Raw genomic sequence first — 18081 nt, forward strand, 5'->3', positions numbered from 1 at the left:
CTTCAGAGATAGCCTTAGCTATAGCAAAAAGGCCAGATCAGAGGTAGGCAGACTTGGGGAAGAGGGACATGAAGTCCACATGGGCTGTGATGGGGCCAGGCCCAAGCAGGGGAGACGGGCGAGTCGGAGATGGCGGGGAAGGAGAAGGGAGAAATGGGTGAAGCAGCTGGCTTGAGGCCACACGCTCCAGGCTCTCAGAGGGCAGGCTGGAGGCAGAGGACCTCACAGCACTCCAGAGCAGGAAGAACATCTTGGAGGACACTTAGCGGGGCCCCCGCCCTGTGCAGGGGTCCTTTCTGCAATAGCTGCTCATGAAACTTCAGCGAAGTTTACTACCAGTCACTTAGCCCATCCTGTGATGGGACACCTGCAGCTGATGGGAAAAGGGCTTCTGCGGGTCCTCCTCAGACAAGAAAATATAAAACATTCCAGTGGATGGATGGATGGATGGATGGATGGATGGATGGATGGATGGATGGATGGGTGGATGGATGGGTGGGTGGGTGGATAGATGAATGGGTGGATGGATGGATGGATGGATGGGTGGGTGGATACAGAAGAACATGTGTACACTGAGGCACAGGATAAAAGAGCAGGACTCTGTATCCTCCACACTCTTGTAACTCCACAGCCTTGTAACTCTAGCCCTGATCCTCCCCTTCCAGGTCCTGATCTTTCCAACCCTCTCCTCCAGGAAGCCTGCCCTTGCACCTCTGCCTATGCAGCTTTGTCCCCTATCTTCTCTGGATCCCCAGCTCTGACTAGTTCCTGCCTGCCCCTGGTAGCCTGGGAGCTGCAGGGGCAGGGCAGGGGTTTGTGTCCCCTGAAACAACACTGTGTGTCCCCTGGTATCTATATGGAACCCTATCTTTAGGGACTGTCACCATAAGGATGTCGTCAGGGGACTGACCAGTCCTGGTCATCTTGGTTCCCATCACAGGCATCAGCTTGCATTGGGGGAATTAAGTGGGAGTGTTCCAGATGGGCTTCTTCCCCTTGTCCTCAGCCCCAAAGCCCCTCCTCTGGAGGGCAGGTCACTGGTTTCAAGCAGCTCCCAGCTGGGACCTCGGATATAGGCGTCTACCCTCACACTTTACACAGCTGTAAAAGGGGCTAATGACCCCCTCCACCAGCCCCCCACCAGCAGGAGGGGCAGAGGAATGCTGGCCAGGGCTTGGCAGGCTCCACATGAAAGCACAGAAACCGGTGAGGAATTTTTATCCTCCTGGGGATGGGGGTGGGAAGGGAGGAATGTCACCTGGAAACCATCCACCCTTTCCTTCCCTCTCAGGAACCCTTGGCCTTGAAAATTAGGTAACCTAGCGCCGCCCCCCTCCGCCCCCCAAAAAAATCAACCATGCCCTTTTTATAGATTTGCCCATATTTCCTGGCCTCTCTTTTTAAACAGTCCCCCTTCTGACTCTCCAGTTAATAATAATAGCAATAGCATTTCTGGTGTGCCAGGCACTGTTCCAAACTCTGCAAACTTTTCAGCTTAATTCTCTCATTATCCCTATGAGCCTCTCATTACTCTTATTTCCTCATTTTATAGATGACAACACTGAGACACAGAGAAGTCAAGTAATTTGTCCAAGGTCCCACAGCAAGAAAGTAGCAGGACATGAGCCTGTACCTTGGTCCACTTTCTAAACTCCAGGTACCCCACAAATCACTCCTTCTGACCCTGGAGGAAGCTAATCTACAATTCGTAAAAGATGAGCAGAGGGGAAACTGGGTTTATAATTTATTTGATTTCCTCCTTCAGCCCAGCACCCTGGGCAGGGAAAGATGGCCCTTGTCTCTTGGATGCACAGCCCTGAGCTGATCCTTCTCAGGGGGGCAAGAGGAGGCCAGAGGGCAAGCAAGAGAGGGTTTGCTCTTCCAATCCAGCTGAACCCCAATTAGGAAAGATGGAAAGTCAAACCTCCGGCAATCCTATCACCAAAAGGAGTGGTTTAAAGCTTACAAAAGAAAATTCTGGATATAAATCTCACCTCTGCTGCTTACAGCTAGCTGTGTGATCTTAAGCATTACTTCACCTTTCTGAGTCTCACTTTCCTTATCTGTAAAATGAAGGGAGTAACTGGCCTATCTCACTGGGCTATTGAGAGGATTAATATGTCAGCTGCTAAACTGCTTATCCCAGTGCCTGATACATAGTAGGCCCTCGGTGAAGGTCAGCCATGATGACCAGCCAGCAGAAAAGCTGCCATATCAATGAGACCCGGGAAGTGGGCCTGCCCTGGGGTTACCGAGGGCACTTGGCAGCCTTGCTATCTGCCCTGCCTCCGGGACCACAGCTCCATTTTGGGGGTGGGGGGGAGCAGGGGGGGGGCGGGAAGAGGGTGGGGTAAGAAAGTGGAGGTGGGGAGAGAACACACCTGCTAGGCACAGATCCCTAGCACCTTGAAGCCAAAAAAGAGCTGGATGTGGAGACAGAGCAACTGGCATGCAGACCTTTACCTCTGTGGGACTTTGAGCAAGTATCTGCACCTGCCTAGACCACAGTTTCCCCTTTGCAAAATGAAGATGCTCCCTCCTGGGCAAAATGAAGATGCCCTCACTTGCCAGAAGGCTAATTCTCCATAAGTGTTTACCTTCTCGTTCCCCTGTTCAGCTTCCTCAGATGCCTGCAAAGGCAGCCCTGTCTCCCTACTAGGGGTAGGGGGAATGTCTACGGGCTCCATCCCTTTGGGGGAACAAGGACAGGCCTCCCCTAGGAGAAGAGCAGATGTTCTATCCTCCTCCTCCAGGAAGCTTTCCAGGACCCAGAAGAGGACAGACGACTATTGCCTTCATCCCTTCCCTGCCAGGGTCCACCCCACTATCTGCGACACTAGTCAGGACTTGGTGCTGGACTTAGTGATTTGTTGAATCAGAAGGCGCCTCAGAGGTCACCTGGGGCAACTCGCTTCTCCCCTTCCCACTCACCCTCCCTAAAGTTCCATGCCTGGAATCAAGAAAGTGTTTGAACCAGGAGCGTCACCACCAACTCCATCCTGAGGCTGTCAGCTAGGGCCCTGGGCCTAGAAAAGCCTCAGCCTCAGTTTCCTCCCCATACTGCTCAGAGCCTTGTGCTCAACCTGTGGGCTTCCTGCAAGAGGTAGGCTCAGGAAAGTTTCATTGTCCAAGGGGTGCATGGTATGTGAAGCAACCGATCTGGGGCTCAGATGAGATAGGAGCATGGAGATAGGAAGGCTGGAAGGGAGGGGGGGAAAGCGGGCAGGAGAACCTTTAGAAGGCTTGCCCTTGGCCTGGATGGGGAGTGGAGTTTGTTAGTATTTGGCTGCTGATGCAGAGTGTGGTATCTAGGAAGCTTCAGGGCTCCTGCCCACAGGAGAGGCTGTGTCCAGTGGGTCCCAGACCTGGACAGGGTGGCCCAGCCTTCACTGTCAGGTTATTCTGGGTGGTCACCACCCCTTACTGGGCTTTTCCCACGGCATCCCTGCCCTGTGCCCAGCTGTCTGGCATGAGCACAGGACATACCAAGGGGAGTGAGTGTACTAGCCTAGGTAGGGGGGTTCAGCGGCTGCTCCACTGGGGGATAAGGTAAGAGAGGACGGGCAGGGCCTGTGAGCACCCCGCCCCCTCAGTCTGTGCCCCAAAGCCCACTTGTAGATCTCATTCCACTTACCAGATCAAAGCCCTCTCTGTTGTAGGCCTTTGAGCCACCTTGGGCTCTGGAGGAGGGGTTGGGGCCTAGAGAAGGTGACAGAGATGAGGTGAGGACTAGGAAAGAACTCTATCTGATGGGAACTCTACTCCTCTGGTGGGAACACCTGGCCCAGTCCCTCTGCCCTCCCTCCCTTCTTCCCCTCCTTCCAGGGCTGCTCTGCCGGGAGCCAGCACAGATTATACTCCCCTCTTGCCAGGCTCAACTCTCCATCTCACCACCAAGTGTGCATGTATCAGGGGCTCGCCATGATGACCTGGTTCCAAGGGCTTTGCCCCCACACATGACTTCCCACGAGGGACTTCCAGGAAGAAGAGCAGAAACAAAGCTCTGCTAGGTGTGGAGCAAATGGGCACATCCCTGGGCACCAGGCCTGACAAACAACCTTCTGCCGCTGGAAGCAAAGGAAACAACAAGCAAGATCCCGGCACCCGGAGCTCAGGGACCAGCCTCTGGGTGCCCAAAGCTCTCAGGAAAAAGAACCAGGAAGGGGCCAAGGGGAGCTCCCCACACTTACCAAAGGTGACAGGCACAGCCTCACCTACCATCCCTGGCTGCACAGGGCTATGCCACCAATCTGCCTTCCCAGGAGACATGCCACTTGTCAACTGAACAAACAGCCACTCTCCCCAAACCACTTCTCTGGCTGCAGCCCCCAGGGCAGGACCTATCGATTTCATGGAGCCCTTTCTTCATATCGGCTCCTCCTGACCTTTTCCAAAAAGGCAGCGATCACTCTCCTTCGCCCAGTATTGCTCCCTCCCCCCTTCCTAGCCCCGCTCCACATTCCCCTCCTCCAAGAAGTCCACCTGGTCCGCACTGTTAGCAGGTTACCTCCTCCCCTCACTCCATCCCCCCAGCAGGCTAGATTTCCAGCGCTAGCATACCTGTGTGCAAATGATCAGGCTCAGTGAAGAGTAGAGGGGTGGGAGTTATTCTCGGTATATATTATTCCTCAAATGTTTGCAGTGCTTTAGTTTTCATATCACTTTCTCATGCCTTGGTTCAAATCATCCTCGAAATAACTCAAAGAGATAGGCAGAGACGGTTAGCTATCTACCTTTTTTAGAGAACACACTGGTCCAGAGAAAGGAGGAGCCTTGCCCAAGGTCACTGAGCACTCGCCTATTTAGAGGACTCAAAGTAGATTTCCTGACCTCCAAGACTCAGGGACTATTAGTGCTTGTTAGTCTGGGAGGGTCTCCTGGAGGAAGTGTGCGCATGTACTACCAGAAGAGAAAAGAGAAAAACCCAGGTGAAGGGAGAGGAGCCGTGGCCGGTGGGCAGAGTGGGAACCGGCTGAGAGTGCGCTGGGCCGGAGCATGGGGAGGGGGCGCCCTGCTCACCGCAAGATTCCGCCCCTCTGCGGGTGCAGACAATGGGGTCGCTGTGCCCAGTGCCCCCTCCCCTTGCTGGGCAGCCCGCGTCCGCCCCCTCTCCCCAAAGCTGCTTTCAATTTAAACGCCTCCAACAAGCGGGTGCTGCCCCGGGGGGCGCGACCGCAGCGCCAAGCGCCCCTGTAATTTCCGCGGGGAGCTGACCGGCTCAAACACGGCCCCGCGGTGCCCCGACCGCAGGCCCCGAGACCGGAGACGGCGCCCAGACAGTCTTGCCCGGGTCGTGGGAGCGCCCTGGGGCAGCCTCCTCCGTGCACCCAGCCAGGCCCCCTGCGGCCTCCTCCAGGCAGCCCACCGACACCAGGCGGCCACTCCTCCAGGAAACCTGCATGCCTTCCCCGAACCGCTGCTGCCTCGTGGCTCCTGAAAGCCCAACTCCCTTTTTGGGGCGGGGAGGAGGACTAAGGGAGCAGGTCGGGTCAGGAGTGTCCCTTCTGGTTGTATATTGTGTTGCCTCCACCAGACTAGAGGCTCCCTGAGGACAGGGGTTGGTTCTCTTCCAACCAGGGGCTTGGGAGGGGTGGTATTGAGCAGCAATTCCCCCATCAGACTGGGAAGATCTCTGATAGCAGGGGTTGGGGGTCTCTCTGAAAGACAGGGAGACAGTGGAAGAATGTGTGTAAAGCACAGAAGCCTAGTGCTCAGACCTGGGGTACGTTTCTTTTTCTTTACAATAGTTAGCTAATTGTTAGTGATCACATAATAATAGTTTCTCCAAACATGTCCCACCTTTCTTCTCTTTCCCCTAGTCTACAAGTGCCTACCTCTCAGCTCTCTACCCCAGAACAGTCAGAAAAGGAGAGGACATTTTTCCCATGCCGTGTCCCCCACCCCTCCCGGCCTTCTTGGAAAGTAAGACCTGGAAGAATATGAGTGAATGACCTGAGTTCCTGCCTGGCCTGTTGAGGAAGTGCAGGGAGGGTCCTGCCCCAAAGTTAGAAAGGCGGGGACCCCAGCCCCCTGGTCTCCAGAGAGGGCCCTGACACGGATCGCCTCAGGAGGAGTGGGTGGACTAAGGCCTTGGACACTGCAGACGGGGCTGCAGATCCCCCAGCTCGGCACAGATCAGGCAAAAAGGGCAGCTGAACACCAGGAATAATTTTCTTCCCGGCGAGGGGGCTCCAAGGACTTCTCCAGGTTGGGCCCTGAGTGTGACAGCGGTAGACATGCCTACCAAAATGCCCTTCCGGCTCAAAGAGCTTAGTGTTCCCTGCTCCCCTCTGCCTAGAAGCTATGTCAATCTGCTCTCCCTCCCAGGAACTGTGATGGGGGGCATTTTGAGTTAATACATATAGGTGAGTTGTCTAGAGGCCCTGATTTCCCTGAATCACTGCTGCTCTCAGGCCTATGTAGATGGGGCTCTACTGGAATTTTCCAGATTAGGGGTGTGTGTGTGTGTGTGTGTGTGTGTGTGTGTGTGTGTGTGTGTGTGTGCAGCTGTGGGAAGGAAGCTCAGCTGGGGGCCCTGGCTTGTCCTGAGTGCTCTGCTCCACCTTGTTCCCTCCCCACCATGTCCCAAACACCCCTCTCTTTCCAGCCTGGCTGTTGTGGTGAAGCTAATCAGTAGTAATTATGGGGGATGGAGGGATCCTGAGAGAGACCCCACAGAGACCACCTCATCCGCCCTGGCCCAGCCCTGGTGGCCCTGGCCCCCAAGGCCTAGGCCTGGCTCAGCTCTGCCTGGTGAGGGTGAACCACCCCCGCCCACTGCTCTCCTCTCTCCTTGCCAACCCGAAGCCCTGAAGTCACAGGTAAGTTCACACCTCTGGATTTGCCTCAATCTCCCCCTACCTGTCTCCTCCTCATTCATTCATCCCACATTTATTGGGCATCTCTGAGCCAGGGCCCATGCTGGGATCTAGAAGCAGACTAGTCTCTAGAACTTGGGTCGGTGTAGACATTGCAGAGAAGGTAGAGGGCCCCCTCCAGGATCACAGGCCACTTCAGGGAGGCCCTCCTTTGCTACCATCTTGCCGATGGGGGTGGGAGCAGAACTTACAAGCTCCAGAAGCCTGTGAGGACCTCCTGTCTTCTGCACTCCTTACTTGGTGTGGTGCCCAGTCCTCTCTCCCACCCAGTGTTGACAAGCGTCAGACCTACCCTGTTCTGTCTCCCTGTCCTGACCATCTGCCCTCCTCAGCAGCCTCCTCCATCGTCTTCATTTCTCCTTGCTGCTTTGCTCAAGCGGGGGTCAGCAGTGCTGAGACCCTCAGTCAGCACCTCTCAGTCACCTCCCTGGGGTTCAAGATCCCAAGCTGGGAGAGCCCTTACAGACCATGGAGATTAGCTGTCTCCTTTCTTTCACACACTGGGAGACAGAAGCCCAAATGGGTGGAAGGGTGGGGAGTGTGCCAGCCATCAGGGCAGCAGAACTGAACCTTTGTCTTCTGACTCCCAGTCCAAAGCTCCTTCTGAGGTGTCTTCCCTGACCCTGCACCTCAGGGTCTGCTCCTCCTTGATCCCCTCACTGTGCCCAGGAGGATAGAGGAGCAGACAGGGGTCTCCGCCATCTTGCCTCCTTGCCCTGCCCCAGTAGCCTGGGCCCAGAGACTGAGCGGTGGGGTGGAAGAGCCCAGAGGGGGCTCAGTTGAGGGTCTTTAATTTGGTTCTGCTCCTTGATGTCCAGAGGAAAACAGTCCTCCTGTTCCCAAAAGATTGCCAAGCATAAACAGAGGTCAGTGCCCCCCCCCACCCCGCCCGGAGGTGCCAAGGTGGTAATTAGGCTTGGGGGTGGGTCCTGGAAGGATGGGGGTAGGGGAACAGCCATTATCCCCAGGAGCTGAGCTGGGCAGAGGAGCTGTGTGGTCCAGGCAAATGGGTGGTTTGTAGGTGGTCTGGGGAATGAATGACTGAGTGTTTGGGAGGAAAGCTGGTGGGGAGGGAGCAGAGGGAGGGAGGGAGCAGCAGGATCAGAGGGCAAAGCTGGGGAGTCTGTCCCCAGGCTCACTGGTCTGGGCCCCCGGCCACGTTCTGAGGCGCCACCAGGGAGAAGACCACGAGGAACACTGGGGGTGTCTCAGGAATGCTGCCCTGGGCCTATGACAGTGGAACACCTGGGCTGCCCCCCACCCTACACACACATATGGTGGGGCTGGGTAAGCTCTGCTGAGATCCGGGGCTCTGGGGGCTACCATCTCCCTCAGCTTCAGGAAAGTGGAGGAGAGGAGGTGGGCGCAGGTGGTTCAGTGCAGGGTCCCTGGTATGCTGTGGGGTCCTGGCCTGCTGCCTCTCTGTCCCCACTCGCAGCCCATGTCGAATCCTTCTCCCTATAGGGGAAAACAATTTCTTGGGCTGAGGAGGACCCTTTGATAGGTTCCTACCTCACAGGGAGCTGTGGATCAGTAGGACGACCTCCTCCTCTGACCCTCAGGACAGGGAGACAACCTTCTCTGATCCTGCGTCTACATGTCAGTCTGTACAACATAAAACTGTATCAGTGACTTTATCATCCTGAGTCTTGGTTTTCTTACCTGTATGATGGGGGTAATACAATATTTAACGGAGACAATGAACTAAGCCAGCCCCGGGTCAGCGTTTCTAAAATGTCAGTTGTGGTAATAACTAATGCCCTACAAGATGCCCCTCATACCTGGAGGCCAAGTCTTCCCCCTGGGAATGGCTACCTGAACCTAGGCCCTAGCCGTGACCCCTGGCACAGGGACTAGGACCATGGCAGGCAGTGGGTGGGGTGAGCTGGTCACAGGGAGGGAGCAGGTTGCTGGGACTGTCCGGTGGTATCCTGCCTGGCCTGGGGCACATTCCTCCTCTTCTGTTCTCTCCACCTGCCAGCTGCCACCTGTACTGCCAGCATCACCAGTCACCTGGTCTCTGTAGCAAAAGAGTGCAGTAAGGCTGTCATATGCGGCTCCTTGGAGGAAAGGAATGTAATGAGGGAGCAGGCCCTATCTGGGAAGCCCTGCTGGGGCACATCGACAGGCTAAGCATCCACGTCCTGATTTCATCCCATGACTCTCAGCGCCCTGGAAGCAGCCTAACAACAGGGGCTGCGTCTCGTCTCCGTCCTCAGAATGGGGAGCTCCCTGAGGCAGAGGCTGGACCCTCATCATCAGATCTGAGGATTTATGAAGGAAGAGCTTACTCAAAGAACCTGGCCCCGGGGCACTCGACTAGGATTCGATAGGTCAGCTCAGCACCTTCATGAATTTGACAGCCTCACCTCACTCCTTGCTCAGATCCCATATTCATCACTGATGGGAAAGTCCCCCGAGGAAGCTGGAGGGAACTGGAAAATCTGTGATCTGGAAACGGCTGGGGCCAGGGGCCGGGGCGGGCGGCAGGGGCAGTATATGTAGAGAGGAAGGATCTAGATTAGAGTTATTCCCAAATTATTCCCTCCCCTCCTCAAAGCCAGGCAGTCTAGCCTCTTCTCTCTCCCTCAGTGCTCTGCCCCCAAAGAGCTGAAGGAGGAAGGAACTGCCTGGCATTCAGTGATGGGGTGCCACCTTCCTTCCTCAGATCCAGTCAGCCCAGCAGAGCAGCCTACACGAGGAGCTCCTGGGTGTTTGGGACCATGAGAAATGGCAAAGGAAACCAGAATTTGGAGCTAATGACACCCATGGCTTGTGACACTAGCATCCGGTCTCCCAGCAGGAAAGAGCCCCTTCCCCACCATTCCCACCTCTATCCAAATACGGATCATGGGAGTTGGGGTTAGCGGGGAGGGAAGCTGGGCCAAATGGAATGCTGTTTCCTAGGCCGAACCGGGAGGATTTTGAAGCACATTGGAAAGTATTGTTTGGGAGTTATTTAGATAGGGAGGGGACATTGCTTTAGAGAGAGGGGATGACTAAAGACCATCTCTCCCATCTCTCACTTCGGTGCCAAACCTCACTGGAAAATGTCTCCTGTTTTAAAGTCTACTTCCATGCGCATTCAATGCAGAAGTCTCCATATACTCACCTCAAAAATAAAACACTTTTACTAAAGGCCTCCTCTATTCCAGACCTACTGTGTGCTGAATAATGGTGTTCTAAGTATGAATGGGCGGCCCTATCTCCCTCGATTGCTTACAGTTTAGGAACTGTAACACACAAGACACATTCCAGTTCAAGGCAGAATGAAATACAAGATAGGCAGAGACGCCAAGAAATCTGGGTATGTGGACAGGAAAATTCATCCTGACAAAAGATCAAAGACAACCTTCCCAAGCATTCGAAAGGGTGCAAAAGGTAACCCGAATCTGATAATCTAATACCCACAAGTGCCTCTTCTGCCTAGAAGCCTTCTGAGTCTCCAATCTACACTTGTCTCACCCCTGCTATAACTTCTCCTTGAGTTCCTAAAGACACCTTGAACTTATCACAGTTTGTAAGGATATATTTATTTATGGGATTATGTAATTAATCCTTCTACCCCACAACGCCATCAGTGCTGGGAACAAGCTTGTCTGTGAGCCAAGGTGGTCAGCCTAAAAGTGCACGGCAGGACCAGAGTAAAACAAGCCACTGGATGTGGCTAGAGTTGAAGGGTGTGAGGTACATAGTGAGGACCCAGGCTGGCAATGTAAGTTGGCACCAGATCAGGGCAGGCTGTAAATGCCAGGCAATGTTGGGACTTTATCCTGCTGGCAATGGGGAGCCATCAAAGGTTTTTGAGCATGAGAGTGGCATGTTCCAACCTGTGTTCTGAGATCCCTCTTAGTGCTGTGCAGAGGAGGGACTGGGGGGGGGGGGAGGTTGGGGGTGTTCTTTCCTGGAGCCAAGAGAATCAGCCATTGTTGCAATAGTCTCAGGGGTTGGTTTAAAAAGGCCTCGAGTCTGGAGCTATCAAGGTGGAAAGAAAAGCAGGCACCTTTGAATCACTGATGCTGCAGAAAAGGTGGGGCTTGGTGACGACTTGGAAGGGGCAGGGAATGGACATTCTAGTCATGCTTGTCTCGGGGATGGTGATGCCTTTAAGCTGGATGGAGCATACCTATGACCCCAGTTTTTGAGGGACATGAGTTATTTTAGACACGTAGGTTGAACATGGAGTCTTTCCTGATGTCTACTCTCTAATTCTCCTACTACAGCCAAAGTCTATGTTCTCTGCTCCTGGAGAAACTCAGCTTCAGGGTGGCATAGCCCCACTCCACAGGTGGTGAGGCCCATAGAGACCGCTGAAGCGTGAGTAGGTGGGCAGGTGGAGGTTAAAGCTGGGCATGAGGACTCCTGGATTCCTGCCCACTCTTGGCACGGCCTTCAACTGGACCTCTGCCTTCCTGCCCCTCTTGGAGCTCCCACCCATCCTGGGTGGGAAGGAATCTCCCCAGGGAGGCCAGTCTAAGGTAGGGGAGTAATCTGGGACCTCCCAGAGCCATGGCCCCGTGCAGTGAGGGTCAACAAAGTACTTTGATCTCTGGGAGATTCACTTCCGGTTAGCAGAAGTGAAGACTTGGGAAAAATCTGAACTCTGAGATAGCTTTTGCTCCAAGAGCTTTGCTCTCTTCATTCTACCTACCAGATAAGCTGTGCACACCTGGATTTTTGAAATTAGCAGCAAAACAGAAAGAGAGGAAGGGCTGGAAGATATACAGGGTTGGTAGAGACACACTGGCTCCAGAATATAGAGAGAGGGAACTCAGACTCCAAGATGCAGACCTTGAATAATAATCACAAGGTCAATGCAGGGCCCTCCATAGAGAGCACAGGATGCAGCCCCCAGATCCTGGAAGCACAGCATAGACCTCAGGGCATCACAGAATGCCCCATAGTAAGCCTAGGACACAGAGCAAACACCTAGCTGGCAAAGCCCACACTGAACAGAGATGTATGTGCATCACCCAGCAGATGCAGACAAAAGGAAGAAAAAGTGTCAGGGCCAAAAAGGACCTCACGCCATCCCTAGATCTCAAAGCTTCCCAAAGTGCTTTCTCTGGAAGCCTCCCTAGGTAGTCTCATGAGATGGGCAGAGGGAAATGGGGCCTCATCCCCCTACTCCAAGCAGAAATTTTCCACTTTGTTTGATTTATATATTCAGCATCTGCCTGAAATTCTGCTTGGGGGAGAAATGTAGGTTGCTGCTAAAACAGATAGAAAATGACCCCACATTTTGAATTACCGAGGCAGTAATTCTATAGGCTGGAGAAAATAGGACCCAGAGCCTACTTTCCCAGAGTCTAATAGCTGAGCTGACCCTCTCAGGTTTTCATATGCGTGTGCTGGATGAATACATGAACTTCTGGACTCTCTGTCCAGTGCTCTGGAGCTCTAGGAACCTTTCTGAAGAGGGTACATCAGCATGGGAGGCTGGCTAATGCCCCAGGGGGAGGAGGGTGTCATGTTATCCGGAATCCTGTCTCTTAGCTGTGTTAGCCCTAGAACCAAAGGGGGTGAGGCCAGAGGGAGGACCCCCGCCAGCGCCCCAAGGCCGATGCCACCCATTCATTAGCCTGGGCACCCAGCCCCGCTCCAGCCTCTTGCCCCTCGCGGTTGGACGACCACCCAGCTGCCGGCGGCAGCGAAGGGTGCGGCCAAGAAAGGGTTAATCTGCAGCGCCTTTCATCAGCAGCTTGGCGGGCTCCCAAGGCCCACAGGCTGGGTACCTGGGCGCCTACCTCCGTCGGTGGGGCGGAGACGTGACCACAGGGCAGCCCTGCCGTCTGCATTCCTCCCGCGTGAGTGCGTGAGTGACAGCCGCCGCCTGCCTGACCCCCTCGAGGGCGCCGTCCTCCCGCCCCGCCCACCACGCAGAGGTGGGGGCGGGTTGCCGGGACAGGAGTGCCCAGGGCACCCGCGGCCCGTCTCCTCTTGCTGAGGCCCATGCTCTGGCGAGAACCAGGAAAACCCTGTTAGGGGACAGAGGAGGAGAGTGATACAGCCTCCAGCCATGAGGTCAGGATTCAGGGATGGAGTGATGATCTGGGCTTCCTGGAGGAGGGGTCAGGATAGAATAGGCACAAACTAAAGCTAGGCTAGGGCTCTGGGAATTCTGCCTCTGTCCCATGTCCTCCCCTGCTCCAGCTCTCCACATAAATTTCAACCCTCGCATTACCAGCCGTCCTCAATTCCTCTTCCGTGAGCTCACCAGCCCTTGCCTTTGATCTCTCCTGGAGCCTGTTGGTGGAAACAGGAAGTCGCCTTTGGCTTGAAGCAAACTCAAACAGGGTGTAAACAAGCCAGCACCCCACTTTCAGGCTTCCCCAAAGTGAACACCGAGTGTCAGGATAGCGGGGTGTGTCCTTCACGCTGACGAGGTGGTGGAAATGCATTCCCTCCACCCCTAACCTGGGGCTTCTCTAAGAAGGCCAACAGGACTAGAAAGGGGCTTCATAGAGGGGTCTTCGTCCTTGAGAAGAGCCTGCCCCCAAAGTGGAGCTCAGCCCAAGGCCCAGCACCACTCTGCCAGGCTATTGTGCAAGGCGCTGCCTCCTGGGAGATGAACTACGCACCATGGGTCAGCTTGGAAAGGAACTTTTAGGGCCACCCAGAAAAGGGAGCTAGTAGGAACCTAGTAGGAAACCTCCTGAGAACCCTCCTGAGAATGTTCTAGTCCTCCTTCAAGCTGGCACTTCAAGGTCAATTAGAAGTACACGCTCTGCTTTTGCTTCCTGTCCTTCTCTGGGTGCTAAGGGCACTGGGCAGATATGCAGAGGAGAGAGAAGGAGAGGCCGAGGGGGAAGGTTGTGGAGGAGGGTTGGGGGAGGGCAGGAGCAGGTGGGGGCCAGCCCCAGAGCAGCCCACCTTCCAGGACAGTGGAAGCGAGCTCCGCCTACAGCTCTCCCGTCCCCCGAAAGGTCTCCCTGGCATCTCCTTTACTTCACCGCTTCTTCAGGTTCCATTGCTTGGACGCCAGTTGCTGCTGTGAGAGCAGGTTTGCTCTAACATCTAGATTGTCCAAAGCCCTTCTCTGCCTTTGGAGTCCTGCCAGGGTGACCTCCTCCTGCTTCTCCATCCTCAGTTAATTATGTCATTAATGTCTGGGGAGTGGGGTTCAGGCTACTTTCAGGGGAGGAGCAGCAGGCTCTCCCCGACTTGGGGCTGAAGGCTTATTCCTGACCTCAAGAAAACATTTGTTTTGCCTGAACGGGGGATGGATGAGGGAGTGGAGGCACGGGGGCGGGGCGGGGAGGGTGGGCATTGTCCAGAAGCCTCTGCTTTGCTCTCCCCCAACTCAGCCCTGGGCCAATGACTCCATCTCAGTTCTCCCATCTCTGAAATGGGATAATAACTCCAGATACCACACGCAGTGGGTGTCCTAAAGGTTTATCGGTTTATCAGTTGGGTGGTTGGTGCCCTGAGAGAGCTCACCAGCTTGGCTACTGTCATCGCGCCCAAAGCCTGTGTCTCAGCATGAATGAGATGAACCACCAAGCTACCACCCCTACCCCCACTGCTCCCCCAAGTCAAGATATCTTTCCAACACTCCTGACATCACCTTGAAAGGAAGGCTGAGGAAGCTACAAATAATAATAAAGCATCAAGCTAAAATTAAGTAAGAATGAAATAAAATCAAATAAGAAGTCGGGCAGCAGACCTCAAAAGAACTGGTTTCTCCTTCATTCCTCTGCCTGATCTCTGGGGCTTGTGCTTAAGTCAGGTGACCAGCGTCCCAGTTTGCCCAGGATGGTTCTGGCTTTAGCACTGAAAGTCCCTCATCCCTGGAAGCCTCTTGGTCTGGGGCAAAGCAAGACAGTTGGTCACCCTCTCTCAGGGCAGGTTTGGTGACTAGAGAGGTTACAGATGTTTGATTCCCTTCTCTCTGCCCGATTTTCTTTAGGCATCCATGTGGCAATGGATGAATGCTGGAGGCCTGAGACGTTTCCTGCCCCAAAAACTATATGACATTACAATAAAGAGCAACCCTCCACCCCCCACTGAAGGTTAAGACCCCTTCCCCAAGTTACCCTCTTCTAGAAGAATTCTCATCCAAGGGCTGAGGTCCTGGACCACTGCCCCCATTCACATACTCCAGGCAACAGCAGAGCCCTGGCACTCTCAGGCAGCTAGGGAGAACCTTCCAGAAGAAAAGCCCCAGGTTGCCATCTGGTGGTAATTCCCCAGGGAAGAGATTTGCCTAGGTGACCTCTAGGTCAGCCTCCTTTAAATAGCCTCAAATTGCCTTTGACACAGGCAACCTGGGGTCACCACTGTGGGAGGAAGACCCAAGGCTTTGAAGGCCACGCCCCCCCAATGGCACTACCTTGAAGCCACTTCTGGGGCCAAACCTTCCAGCTGTGCACCAGTCCTCCACAGGCATTCATGGGGTAGCTGCAGCAGTAGGTCTCTGGGAGGAGCAGGGAAGGGGTGAAGGAAGTGGGGGTAAGCCCTCCCTTACACATGCCTAGCTGGGTTTTTTTAAGGAAACACCAGACCCCTGCCTCCCCACCACCACTTACATGCGCACAAGTCTCTGCTGATCTCCAAGCATAAGCATCAGAGTACAAGATGAGAACCCAAGGTCCAAGGGAGACCTGCTGGGAAAGCTTCGCTTCGAGAATGCTGTTCCCCAGGCCCCACCCAGCTGTGGCTCTAACACACACACACACACACACACACACACACACACACACACACACAGAGAGAGAGAGATGGGGCATACAGCATACAGGTGCTCAGACCCTGTTTGGAGCATGGCATCCCTCATGGCATCAGGTCAAGGAGGTGGGCAGACCGCCTTGGGCCTCTCACTGAGAGCCGGGCCCCCCAGGCTGGCCAGGGAGCTGTCAAATCCCCCACTAAAGAGACAAATGGAGCCGTCAGAGAAAATAGCTTCTAATGGGGAGCAGGAGCCAGGCTGGGCTGGGCTGAGGGGAGGATTCTGCTGGCCAGATGTGAATTCTTCACTAATCACACCAAATTGGCCCAATTTGTTCACTGACACGTGGGGGGGACCAGCTTCATCTTTCTCCCACTGAGCAGGCTTCCCTCCCTCCCTCATGGAAGCACTTTTGCTCTAGGGATGGGGCTGGCCAGCTGACAACAGGCTGGGGGCGAGGGGGCTGGCGGGATAGGAGGGGAGAGGGGATGAGGCCAGATTTACACACACCCCCTCCCTGCAGGAGCCCAGCAGTTGCCTTGGGCTTGCCTCCCCTTCATTTCGGCCAGCCCCTCTGAGCCCTGGGTGCTGAGAGCCAATACAGTTTAGAAACCCTAGGGAGGGGAGTGAAGAAGAGAAGGTGACTAGGGCTAAGGCATTTTCTCCCTCGGAAATGGGTGGCATAGGCAGGAACTAGGGATTTGGGGGCATTCTTGGGAAGAGCAAGGAAGAGTCTTAGGAGGGGCTAGGGGATCATTTAAGGCAAGGTGATGTCGCTTCTTAGAGGCAGTAGAGTTTACCAGGTCCCACTGGGGCCACAAACTGAGCATCCTGGTGAAGAGAGGTGATGGAGAGCTCTCGCCCCCTCTCTCTAAGTCTGAAGAAAATTGACTCCTTAAATGCTTATGCTGTACCAAAAACAAACAAACAAAAAAACCATATCTTGAAGGTGGGACCGTAGCAGGAAGGCTGCCAGGACTTCCTCACCTTCCATTTCTCTTGGGCCTCTCTATCTCCAAAGCAGAACAAAAGGTGATAAGGAGATGGGCATCTCCTGAGGTTTGGGGGTTCCAAGAGATAGGGTAGGAGTGCTGGTGGGGGGTCAGCCAGGGCAGGAGCATAAACAGAGGCCCCGGCCTCTGGAACTCTCTCTTCTCTGTCCTGCACCAAGAAAGGGAGCACATGACATGGATTTGGATGTCCTAACCCACCATCCAAGGTCCATTGTCCTCCCTCTGCCCCTGCGCCCACTCAAACAGCCACCCTGGGGCCCAGGGGTTTTAGCGCACCCTGCCTGGGAAGGTGTGAGTAAAGGGAAAAGCCTGTGTAGACCTTGACACAGGCTCGGGGCTGTTTGGGCAGGGAATTTTGGGGTTGTAGAGTCTGGAAAGGGGATTGTGCCAAGTCCCCCTTAGCGTCATGGAGTATTCATACTCGGGTAGAGGGGATCTGGCTGGAAGAGGGCCAGAACAGGGCTATTAACCTTGGGGCCAAAGATGGGGACCTCTGCACCCAGCCCAAGAGGACCCTTACCTCCTGCCTGAGACCTGGGGAGAAAGCGAGGGACTCAAGAGAAGGTGTCCCAGTCTGGCTAGGTCTTGGGAAGAGAATACCTCCCCTCTACATGAGGCCTTCTCTACTCTTGCTCCCCGCCACCTCCAGGCTAAGCATTCCTACCCCTTGGGATGGCCCTTAAGAACTTTCCCATGTCACCTTTCACCTCAAGTCCCAAACCATTCCAGGCCCAATCCTGTTGTAATCAGTGCTACTCCCTTGGGGGAATTCCACTCCAGGAAACCAGCAGGGGGGTGGGGTCAGCCCTGAGGGGGAGATGGGCCACCAGGTTCTCAGAAGTCAGGGAAGTCACCTGGTGTGACAACCTGTGGGACCAGGTATGGCCTGCTCCAGAAGGGAGAAGCAAGACAGATCTGGAAGCAGGAGGCTCAGGAGATGGACTAAGATGACAGAGGCAGCCAAACCCTGCAGCGGAAGTCAGAGGGCATCCTGAGAGAGAAAGAGCAGAGAAGAGAAGGAGCTAAGTGCTGAGCAAACTCCCTCCTGCTCCATCAACAGCCTGATTTTGTTAATAATTGCTACTCCTCCCTACGTCACTTGCCTCCCTAGTTTTTCTGGGGTAAGCGCAGCACCCCCTCCTGGCAGGGTTATAGACTGGCTTCCAGATTGCTGAGCATACGTACAGAGGGAAGAAGACAGGAACGTCCTTTGGTTTCTTTTCGAAACATCCTCCACCTTCTATTTTCTTGCACAGTTCCTAGTTGACTTGTGGGCTTATCTTCCCTAAGAACAGGAGCTCTTCCTCTGGCTCAAAGAGTCACTCTGACCTGGGTATGAATTCTAGTTCTGCTACCTACTTGCGCTGTGACCATGATCTATTATGACATAGCATCAAGCTATCAAGTAACCTCTCAGAGCCTCAGTTTCCTCATAGTGAAGTGGAAACCTACCACAGAGGATCACTGAGAGGACTACAGTAGATCTCATAAGCCTTTTGCATAGTGTCACCTAGCACACAGA

At 54.5% G+C, this 18081-nt stretch overlaps 1 protein-coding gene across 1 annotated transcript; it reads right to left on the reverse strand.

The window, feature by feature from the left end:
- Nucleotides 1–8106: 8106 nt before the first annotated feature.
- On the reverse strand, nt 8107–16350 carry LOC107517570. The gene is made up of 5 exons (XM_036223348.1): nt 15407–16350; nt 15211–15294; nt 13063–13124; nt 12626–12856; nt 8107–8336 (listed from the first exon to the last, which is right to left on the reverse strand). The coding sequence occupies exons 1-5, from the start codon at nt 15652–15654 to the stop codon at nt 8107–8109; spliced, it is 855 nt and encodes a 284-aa protein (XP_036079241.1). The 5' UTR covers nt 15655–16350.
- Between the last annotated feature and the right edge of the window lie 1731 nt (nt 16351–18081).

Source organism: Rousettus aegyptiacus, unplaced genomic scaffold (genome assembly GCF_014176215.1).
Source record: "Rousettus aegyptiacus isolate mRouAeg1 unplaced genomic scaffold, mRouAeg1.p scaffold_m13_p_6, whole genome shotgun sequence".
Taxonomy (NCBI): domain Eukaryota; kingdom Metazoa; phylum Chordata; class Mammalia; order Chiroptera; family Pteropodidae; genus Rousettus; species Rousettus aegyptiacus.

Bases quoted from the DNA above. Each gene is read 5' to 3' on its own strand.
- LOC107517570 (XM_036223348.1), bottom strand. From the start codon at position 15,654: ATGAGGGATGCCATGCTCCAAACAGGGTCTGAGCACCTGTATGCTGTA. The intron at 13,125-15,210 runs GTAGTGCCATTG...TTCCACCAACAG, and splicing joins GCCCCAGAAGTGGCTTCAAG to GCTCCAGGAGAGATCAAAGG. The intron at 8,337-12,625 runs GTAGGCGCCCAG...TTTCCCCTATAG, and splicing joins TCTCCGCCCCACCGACGGAG to GGAGAAGGATTCGACATGGG.